General features: G+C 37.6%; 2 protein-coding genes across 3 annotated transcripts in view; one reads left to right on the plus strand and one right to left on the minus strand.

Annotated features, from left to right (window-relative positions):
* The window catches only part of LOC139936364 (uncharacterized), a 43,915-nt gene extending 37,159 nt beyond the window's left edge, over positions 1 to 6,756 (minus strand). For both annotated transcript variants that reach the window (XM_071931173.1, XM_071931172.1), the window contains exons 1-5: positions 6,677 to 6,756; positions 5,210 to 5,464; positions 3,374 to 3,631; positions 1,911 to 2,165; positions 75 to 332 (exon numbers count right to left, since the gene is read on the minus strand). In XM_071931173.1, coding sequence (XP_071787274.1) covers positions 75 to 332; positions 1,911 to 2,165; positions 3,374 to 3,631; positions 5,210 to 5,464; positions 6,677 to 6,716 — 1,066 coding nt within the window. In that variant the 5' untranslated portion in view covers positions 6,717 to 6,756. The remainder of the gene's footprint in view (positions 1 to 74; positions 333 to 1,910; positions 2,166 to 3,373; positions 3,632 to 5,209; positions 5,465 to 6,676) is intronic.
* LOC139936042 (uncharacterized) overlaps positions 1 to 11,305 on the plus strand; it is a 57,470-nt gene that overhangs the window by 42,006 nt on the left and 4,159 nt on the right. The window lies entirely within an intron of this gene.

Raw genomic sequence — 11,305 nt, forward strand, 5'->3', positions numbered from 1 at the left:
GACAGACAGACAGACAGACAGACAGACAGACAGACAAACAGACAGACAGAAAAAAACACACACTTATGTCTTACGTAATTGTCTAACTTCAACAGTGAAAGAGCATGTAGCCATGTTGCCACTTCCATCTGTGGCTGTGTACACTATGGTGGTAGTTCCGACAGCGAAAAGACCTGGGCCTCTCGGTGAAACCGTAATATCAGGCGTCACCCCAGATATATCAATTGCAGTTGGTACAGTCCATGTTACATCTACAATTGTAGATAGAAACGGAACAGCTCCAGAAAGGGTACCTGTTGGACAATTTAAAAGCGTCGGTGGCACCTGATCAGCTAAACAGAAAGGTAAGAATAAATGGTTTGTGAATATTCATGAATGTTGGAATTAAACAAAACAAAAAGAAACTTACCATCTTGCGCCTGCGGTGAAGAATATACCAAAATGCATCTTAAGAAATACAAAAAGAAGTTGCAACAAGGGTCAAAATCATGTCTTTTTGAAGTGTGACTTGTCGAGAAGCAATTTCCACTAGTCGCCAGTTATACCCTTATTTCCTGCATATACAGACAAGCCAATCGGGGTATAATGCGCAGTACCCTTAGTATCCAAAATAAGATTAGAGTATAAACGCACAAGGCGTACCGTATAAAATGCTAAGACTTTCACACGCATGCTTGCCAGGTCCCATTTACTGCTAGTACATCAACATCTACAAGGGTCATTGTGATGGTATGAGAAAACTTACCATATGAAGGGATAGTATTTTTTAATCATGAAAATGAGTAAAACATTTGATTTAAGTTTTAAATTGGTAAATCGTTGCAATAAGAAGGTATGACCATTTAAGGTTAACATTGTTTAAATGCATTCAACTGGAACCAGTTATAAACTCTTTTAGTTTATCTTTTTATATTATCTACATGTAAGGCAGGAATATTTGATTGAAGTTTCAAGTCAGAATATCGTTGCATAAAGGAGGTAGGACCATTTAAGGTTTTCATTGTTTTAGCTCATTCAACTGGAACCAGTGATAAACTCTTTGATATTTATATATTTTTCATATTATCTACATTTATGAAGCAACATTTGATTTAAGTTGTAAATCGGTGCATCCGTGCAATAAGTAATTATAGCCATTGAAGGTTATCATTGTTTTAGCTCATTCAACTGGAACAAGCGATACGTTCTTTGAGTCTAATCTTTTGTTTCAAGTCAGTACATCATTGCAAAAAGGAGTTAAGACCATTTAAGAATTGTCATTGTTTCAGCTCATTCAACTGGAACCAGTGATGCACTCTTTGAGTTTCATCTTTTCATATGCATCTTGATGTAAAAAGAAATATTAGATTTCAGTTTCAAGTCAGTACATCATGGAAATAAGGAGTTATGCCTATTCAAGTTTTTCATTATTTAGCTCACTCAACTGAAACCATTGACTTAAGTCGGTACATCATTGCAATCAGGAGTTATGACCGTTTATGTTTTTCATTTTTTCAGCTTATTCAACTAGAACAAGTGACAGAGAGTTTGATTTTTGTTTAACCAACTTAGTTTTGAGTTATTTGTTTTATTCCAGATGTCAATGTTTGAGCCTGAAAAAAACTTTAACATTTTTGTTATTCCAAAAACTTTAACATTATTTGAAAACATAGCTGAAAATCACCCACAAATTACCAGCAATTATATATAACAATCTCACTAGGGCTTGTTCATACCAAAACAACTCAACTCAAAGACTTAAACTTAAACCAAAAACTTTAACATTTCCAAACACTTTAACGCGGACGGACGGACGCCGGACGGAAATTGGTATTACATAGGCTCGCACTGCTCTGCAGCTCGCTAAAAAGAAGACAAAAACAGAAAACTGATGAAAGAAACTTCCAAATGAACATAGAAATTTTAAGTACCTGTTTGTGTAACAATGACAGGAAATGAGCAAGAACCTTCATTTCCAGCTGCATCTGTGGCTGTGTATGTGATGAAAGTAGTGCCGGCATTGAAAGAACCTTGGCCTCTTGGTGAAACCTGTGGAACAATGCTGGCCAGGGAGTTGTCAGTTACAGTCGGAGTAGGCCATGTAATTGATATAGCTGACGCCCCAACAGGAATTTCTCGAGTTATTTGAGTTGGACAACCCACTAGTACTGGTTCCTCTGTATCAGCTGCAAATAGAAAGAATAGAGGAGGTCTGTAAAAAATTCCAATAGACTTAAATGCACTTGACGCTTTTTAAGTTAGGGCACCCTCACCTAGAGGTCAAAAGGAGATTGCTCATTGGCCAATCCTTTGTGCTGCAAATATGACAGGTTAACCTCTAATGGCAGATGGGTGACTTCAATGCATAAGGTCTAATAAACTATTGGAATAACAGTAATAAACACTTAAATAGTGCATAATGCAGGAGCCACTATGCGCAACACAAAACATAAAACATTGAAATCAAATAAAGGAAGCAATTTGTTACAAAACTACAGTTCAAAAAGAATTCACAGCTACTTTCACAATCAAGTGCTCATTTAGACTCATCAATGGATCGTTCCGGCTTTCCACTAAGCTCCGCCCACCGCGCACGTGAGCAAGACACGTGTATGAGCACTCCCAATGACATTCTGCACGATTCTGCCGCCCTTGCCAAATATACGCGCACGCATGACCGAGTTTCTCCGTCCACAATCATTGCTGTGATTGGTCAAATGGGTGAATGCTCACAGTTTCGTTTTGGTTGCGTCGTCATATCTAAGCCGAGTGTTACTATTTCAGACCCATTAGTGCGCGATGTCACAGTACCACAGCACGTATGTTGCCTGCGTATGGGAAGGAGGATGATGTGGTCGGCTGTGGGAAACATTTTTGGATCATTTTGATTATGTTCGTAAATAATCCAAATGTGGCTGATTCTTTTGTCTTTATTCTCTTTCTATGTTATAAGTATTATTTAACCATCATAAGGAATATATAAGTTGTCAACCTCATTTTGGCAGCAAGTGAGGAGAACAATGTTCAGGTAGTCGTATAGGCCTACGTGCAAGTCCACTAACGGGCACATAACAGGAGTAAATATAAACTCCGCCTTGTATAAACATCAACACCTGCAACTTAGTGGGCTTTTATCCATAAAAGCTGTTAAAGCAGTGACTATTGCTTTTACAAGATTCTGCTGAGCTAAAATATGCAGGAAACCAGTCACAGACGGACGGACGGACGGACAGACAGACAGACAGACAGACAGACAGACAGACAGACAGACAGACAGACAGACAGACAGACAGACAGACAGACAGACAGACAGACAGACAGACAGACAGACAGACAGACAGACAGACAGACAGACAAACAGACAGACAGAAAAAAACACACACTTATGTCTTACGTAATTGTCTAACTTCAACAGTGAAAGAGCATGTAGCCATGTTGCCACTTCCATCTGTGGCTGTGTACACTATGGTGGTAGTTCCGACAGCGAAAAGACCTGGGCCTCTCGGTGAAACCGTAATATCAGGCGTCACCCCAGATATATCAATTGCAGTTGGTACAGTCCATGTTACATCTACAATTGTAGATAGAAACGGAACAGCTCCAGAAAGGGTACCTGTTGGACAATTTAAAAGCGTCGGTGGCACCTGATCAGCTAAACAGAAAGGTAAGAATAAATGGTTTGTGAATATTCATGAATGTTGGAATTAAACAAAACAAAAAGAAACTTACCATCTTGCGCCTGCGGTGAAGAATATACCAAAATGCATCTTAAGAAATACAAAAAGAAGTTGCAACAAGGGTCAAAATCATGTCTTTTTGAAGTGTGACTTGTCGAGAAGCAATTTCCACTAGTCGCCAGTTATACCCTTATTTCCTGCATATACAGACAAGCCAATCGGGGTATAATGCGCAGTACCCTTAGTATCCAAAATAAGATTAGAGTATAAACGCACAAGGCGCACCGTATAAAATGCTAAGACTTTCACACGCATGCTTGCCAGGTCCCATTTACTGCTAGTACATCAACATCTACAAGGGTCATTGTGATGGTATGAGAAAACTTACCATATGAAGGGATAGTATTTTTTAATCATGAAAATGAGTAAAACATTTGATTTAAGTTTTAAATTGGTAAATCGTTGCAATAAGAAGGTATGACCATTTAAGGTTAACATTGTTTAAATGCATTCAACTGGAACCAGTTATAAACTCTTTTAGTTTATCTTTTTATATTATCTACATGTAAGGCAGGAATATTTGATTGAAGTTTCAAGTCAGAATATCGTTGCATAAAGGAGGTAGGACCATTTAAGGTTTTCATTGTTTTAGCTCATTCAACTGGAACCAGTGATAAACTCTTTGATATTTATATATTTTTCATATTATCTACATTTATGAAGCAACATTTGATTTAAGTTGTAAATCGGTGCATCCGTGCAATAAGTAATTATAGCCATTGAAGGTTATCATTGTTTTAGCTCATTCAACTGGAACAAGCGATACGTTCTTTGAGTCTAATCTTTTGTTTCAAGTCAGTACATCATTGCAAAAAGGAGTTAAGACCATTTAAGAATTGTCATTGTTTCAGCTCATTCAACTGGAACCAGTGATGCACTCTTTGAGTTTCATCTTTTCATATGCATCTTGATGTAAAAAGAAATATTAGATTTCAGTTTCAAGTCAGTACATCATGGAAATAAGGAGTTATGCCTATTCAAGTTTTTCATTATTTAGCTCACTCAACTGAAACCATTGACTTAAGTCGGTACATCATTGCAATCAGGAGTTATGACCGTTTATGTTTTTCATTTTTTCAGCTTATTCAACTAGAACAAGTGACAGAGAGTTTGATTTTTGTTTAACCAACTTAGTTTTGAGTTATTTGTTTTATTCCAGATGTCAATGTTTGAGCCTGAAAAAAACTTTAACATTTTTGTTATTCCAAAAACTTTAACATTATTTGAAAACATAGCTGAAAATCACCCACAAATTACCAGCAATTATATATAACAATCTCACTAGGGCTTGTTCATACCAAAACAACTCAACTCAAAGACTTAAACTTAAACCAAAAACTTTAACATTTCCAAACACATTAACGCGGACGGACGGACGCCGGACGGAAATTGGTATTACATAGGCTCGCACTGCTCTGCAGCTCGCTAAAAAGAAGACAAAAACAGAAAACTGATGAAAGAAACTTCCAAATGAACATAGAAATTTTAAGTACCTGTTTGTGTAACAATGACAGGAAATGAGCAAGAACCTTCATTTCCAGCTGCATCTGTGGCTGTGTATGTGATGAAAGTAGTGCCGGCATTGAAAGAACCTTGGCCTCTTGGTGAAACCTGTGGAACAATGCTGGCCAGGGAGTTGTCAGTTACAGTCGGAGTAGGCCATGTAATTGATATAGCTGACGCCCCAACAGGAATTTCTCGAGTTATTTGAGTTGGACAACCCACTAGTACTGGTTCCTCTGTATCAGCTGCAAATAGAAAGAATAGAGGAGGTCTGTAAAAAATTCCAATAGACTTAAATGCACTTGACGCTTTTTAAGTTAGGGCACCCTCACCTAGAGGTCAAAAGGAGATTGCTCATTGGCCAATCCTTTGTGCTGCAAATATGACAGGTTAACCTCTAATGGCAGATGGGTGACTTCAATGCATAAGGTCTAATAAACTATTGGAATAACAGTAATAAACACTTAAATAGTGCATAATGCAGGAGCCACTATGCGCAACACAAAACATAAAACATTGAAATCAAATAAAGGAAGCAATTTGTTACAAAACTACAGTTAAAAAAGAATTCACAGCTACTTTCACAATCAAGTGCTCATTTAGACTCATCAATGGATCGTTCCGGCTTTCCACTAAGCTCCGCCCACCGCGCACGTGAGCAAGACACGTGTATGAGCACTCCCAATGACATTCTGCACGATTCTGCCGCCCTTGCCAAATATACGCGCACGCATGACCGAGTTTCTCCGTCCACAATCATTGCTGTGATTGGTCAAATGGGTGAATGCTCACAGTTTCGTTTTGGTTGCGTCGTCATATCTAAGCCGAGTGTTACTATTTCAGACCCATTAGTGCGCGATGTCACAGTACCACAGCACGTATGTTGCCTGCGTATGGGAAGGAGGATGATGTGGTCGGCTGTGGGAAACATTTTTGGATCATTTTGATTATGTTCGTAAATAATCCAAATGTGGCTGATTCTTTTGTCTTTATTCTCTTTCTATGTTATAAGTATTATTTAACCATCATAAGGAATATATAAGTTGTCAACCTCATTTTGGCAGCAAGTGAGGAGAACAATGTTCAGGTAGTCGTATAGGCCTACGTGCAAGTCCACTAACGGGCACATAACAGGAGTAAATATAAACTCCGCCTTGTATAAACATCAACACCTGCAACTTAGTGGGCTTTTATCCATAAAAGCTGTTAAAGCAGTGACTATTGCTTTTACAAGATTCTGCTGAGCTAAAATATGCAGGAAACCAGTCACAGACGGACGGACGGACGGACAGACAGACAGACAGACAGACAGACAGACAGACAGACAGACAGACAGACAGACAGACAGACAGACAGACAGACAGACAGACAGACAGACAGACAGACAGACAGACAGACAGACAGACAGACAGACAGACAAACAGACAGACAGAAAAAAACACACACTTATGTCTTACGTAATTGTCTAACTTCAACAGTGAAAGAGCATGTAGCCATGTTGCCACTTCCATCTGTGGCTGTGTACACTATGGTGGTAGTTCCGACAGTGAAAAGACCTGGGCCTCTCGGTGAAACCGTAATATCAGGCGTCACCCCAGATATATCAATTGCAGTTGGTACAGTCCAGGTTACATCTACAACTGTAGATAGAAACGGAACAGCTCCAGAAAGGGTACCTGTTGGACAATTTAAAAGCGTCGGTGGCACCTGATCAGCTAAACAGAAAGGTAAGAATAAATGGTTTGTGAATATTCATGAATGTTGGAATTAAACAAAACAAAAAGAAACAAAAACTTCAACAGATTTTCAATGATGGATCCTACATTTCTACAACAAAGGGCAAGGTTTCGTAATTCTTTGCTGATAGCAAATAATTTGCTGAACCAAAGTTAGGGGTTTAAAATGAACAAGTTTGCACTTGACCGAAGCCTATACTTGGTTTGAAACTCGATGAACAGAGAAGCTTAGTTTGGTCGAGGACTGATGACAAGCAATTTTTCTTTTGACAGACTCAGGGAGGATATTTTTTAACATTTGGAACAACTTTGGATCTCTTTTTTGTGCTGACAGCCGGACAGCTTACCTTTTTTTGTCATTGGGACATTCATTTGTGTAGTGTGGACAGACAGGCATGTACCATTATATGCTTCCTTTCACCCTCACAAAAAGGGACAACAGGCTCTAAAAAACATGCCCTGTCAGTCAAAATAATGTACCAGTAAACTTAAACGAAGAGCAATTCTGTCGTTATGTATAAAACAATTTAAAAAGAGAAATTTGTACGCAAAAATGACTTCAAAAACAGAGAAAACAAGTCACAAAAACTGGACTAGGTACGATCCGGTCTGACGTTCATAACAGGAAAATTTGCCGTGTTTTTGTGACTTGTTTTCTTCCTTTTTGAAGCCATTTTTTACGTACAAATTTCTCTTTTTAAAATTTGAGTTGCACCGATTTTTTTCATGCAAAACGACACTTCTACATTATTTCTGTCAATACTTTTCAGATAAGGTCGAAAAAGACTGAATTTCAGAAGCCCTTTGGTCTAATTATATATTCAAACCGAGGTCACGCATGAAAAATCACATCAACTCGTGCAGATAAATCACAAAGGAAACTGTCACACGGGTTTGTAACACCTCTTCTACAAATGGTTTAGTCAAACTCGGTCGTGGCTCGGCAGTTCGTCGATCTACATGTAGTAGGCTGCATAATGAGAAGTCAAAAAACGTGCGATGCGGCAGAAAAACAACAGTGAGTACCGAGCAGAAAATTGCATTTTCTGACGATGTTTTTTTAATTTCACTCAACAATAAGAAAGTACAAGCATTATGAATGTATATTGAGTATATGGGGAAAGTTTTGGTTGTGTAGTACTAAAAGATACCGGTGTCAGCACTTCCAGAACCTGTAGAGTTTTTCAAAGTTGTTTTTAATTTATCTGTTAACAAAGATTAACCCTTTTCATAATTTCTATATTTTTATTTCCTCATTTGTACATTTCGTCGGTCGTACCACGAACTGACCTAACTGACACAATTTCACACATTTTCGCAAATTTGTTTTAAAACAAATTATTGACAATCTCAATGCTGTTAACATTATCAGCAAGTTTCAGTGCCTAATATGTAATTGTTTGGTAATTACACTAATTAGTATAAACGACGCATCGCTGGACTTGCCATTTTGTCTTTTCACAAAGTGACCTATCTAGATACGTCGCTTTACCAATGGTTAAACTATGCGCTACAGCGCGCGCGATTATGGCGCGCATGCAAATTTTCGTACCACGAAGTGACCTAACTGGGGAGCGTAGTAGTTTCACAAAGTGACCGATCTCGATAGGTCTCTATTACGCATTGGTTTGTACACAGCGCGCTGCAGGCAAAAAATGAAATTTTCATTTTCACAAAGTGATCCATCTGTTTAGGAATTAATTACTTATTAAAATAGTTTTAGGGATTAAAACACATTGATAGTTCTGTATGAATAAAGTATTCAGCTTTGTTTTCGTCATAAAATAATACAATAAAGTTGGTAAGCAGACTCCGAAACAGCAGTTTCAAAAGTAGTGCAACTTCAATCGTGATTTTCTCTTAACACGTTTTTTAAAACAGTGAACGAGTTAGGTCAGTTCGTGGTACGAACGACGATTCTTTTAGGTCCAGCTTTTTAAAACTCAAATGGTGGAGAGCGCGTCACGTGGGTGTGTATAAACCTTTGTTTATGACCGGTAAAAAGTGTTAATTCATGAGCGTGACACGCGACCTTTTGCAACTGTTCTTTTAAGACAGTGAGAGCAACGGGTGAAACAGTTGTGCCACATCACGCGATACGCGCGACGCGCACAGCATTCCCTTATAAGGAGTTGTTTACCTGAGGACGGCGGAGGGCTTTACCATTTTATAGCTGGACGAGTGTTGTGTTGAAAGAAATAATTTAACAATGGAAAACTTTAGACTATCTGCCAATCACCAAAAGAGGGCGCTCTTCACCAGGTAATGTCAACAACTTAGGAATAGGAGAAGCATGAGTGACGGTCACTGACAGCAAGTACCTTGTGTTTTGAGTGTTTTTGATTTTGTATTTTAGATTTAGCCAAACTGTAGTTTGTTTTTCATAACACATTGCCAGCATAAACCAAACTGTTCTGGAACAGGACGTACTGGACACGAGTTCCCCAAGGATAACAAGCGGTGTGCATGAGTTTTGGGGAGTCAGTGTTTCTTCTAGTAATTAACAGAAATTCCAAAATGCTGACCTACCAAAAATTGAGAAGAAATCTGAAGTTTAGTTGTATCTGATTTAATTTTCAAGAGGCTGAGAGACTTCTAACTATTTTTTGAGTATTTTTGAATTTTTAGCGTTTACCATTGTTTGCACCCTTACCTGGTAGGTCTGCTGCCCTGTAGTGGCAGAGCTTTCAAAAAGTCTTCCATTATAATTTTTGCGTTTATTTTACTTTTTGACCAAAAAGTGGTGATGTTTTTGACCGAAAAGGTATTTATGAATGGGAATCAAAGTATGTTGAATCGGTTTTCAACTAGTGGTTTAAACCCGCCGAGGCCTGGTTCTTGATAACTTACCTCGACTTTGGAAAGTTTTTTATTATTTTTTATTTATAAAGTAAAGTTTATAAATTGACTAATTTGTAACCTAACAACTATACAAAAATAGTCTTAATTTGTAAATTCTGAAGAGCCCAGTTGTTTCTTAGTGGATTCTGATAGAGGACGACATGCTATATCAAGTGATTTTCATTTCGTTGATTTTTGGAATGATGCGTTATTTCAAAAATTGGGTCAAAGGTCACGATAACATATTAAAGATCACAGTGATTTGTACTAAAATAGTCATAAAGTTGTTAATTTTGAAGAGCCCAACTGTTTCTTAGTGGATACTGATAGAAGAAGACATGCTCTATCAAGTGATTTTTATTTCGTTGATTTTTGGAATGATACATATTTCAAAAACTGGGTCAAAGGTCACGATAACATATTTAAGATTACAGTAACCTACATTTCTGAAAATTTATTTTTAACAAAAGAATTGATTTTAGCATGCAATTCTCATCATTTTGATACCCAATTTGCATATATGTGATAAAAATTGACATGGTTATGACATATTTTTACCCAAAAGGTGGTATTTACCCTAAAAATGTCAGATTTTAGTGGTTTCTGCCCTGACCACATGGTAAGTCGGATCGGGCTAAAAATTTGTGTGCATTCATTGCTCATTAGGACCTACAAGCACAGCAATTTTTATCAAAATCGGAAGACATGAGGTAAAAAAGTGTGTTGGTCTGACATGGAATGACCCATATAGACTACATGACAGTATACTACAACAAGCACTACTTCTGCACGCACATAGCACACTGTATACAACACTTCTGCTGCAGTGAATAGGTAAGTGATAATTGTGTTGTCTTGAAACAATCATAAGACCTGAATTTAAACTATTTTCCAGAGATTCCTTGCATGTTTTTGAAGGCTTAGAAAACAAAGAGAAGATGTAAATTTTGACTGTTCATGTATCTGAGATCGTGACTTAAATTACTTATTAATTGTAATAAAAATTAAGGTTATATTGTTATTGCTTTCCTCTTAAACCAAAGTTTCTTTCATTTTTCAAACTCAGGTTGTCAAAAAAGGGTTACTTTGTTTGGCCAACTGGAGAGAACAAGGAGTGGAAGTCATCATGGTCATCCCTAAACATGGTGATCTCAATTCCAAACCCTATAATAATGACTCAAAGGGGAGCACGCAAGTGAAGTGATGATGATGTGTCACAAATTTAACAAAAGCTGGCGTTATTGTAAAGCATGGGTATTTACCTGTCATCCAGATCAACCAAAATGAAAGACAACTGTGTTCAAGTTAAATTTGTCTGTATTATAATGATGTTATTGGCAGTTACTTGGTGTTAAAATGTCTTTTGAGTTTAAATTGGTTGTTTCAGTTCTCTTCAAACATGTCACCTACTTTTTACTTTGAAGATGGTTTTGACATGGTTTCATTGAAAAGGCCTTTAACTTGCTACACTCCGTAATCTGTATAGGTAAGGCAGCTTAATGGTATTTG

Source organism: Asterias amurensis, chromosome 4 (assembly GCF_032118995.1).
Source record: "Asterias amurensis chromosome 4, ASM3211899v1".
Classification (NCBI taxonomy): domain Eukaryota; kingdom Metazoa; phylum Echinodermata; class Asteroidea; order Forcipulatida; family Asteriidae; genus Asterias; species Asterias amurensis.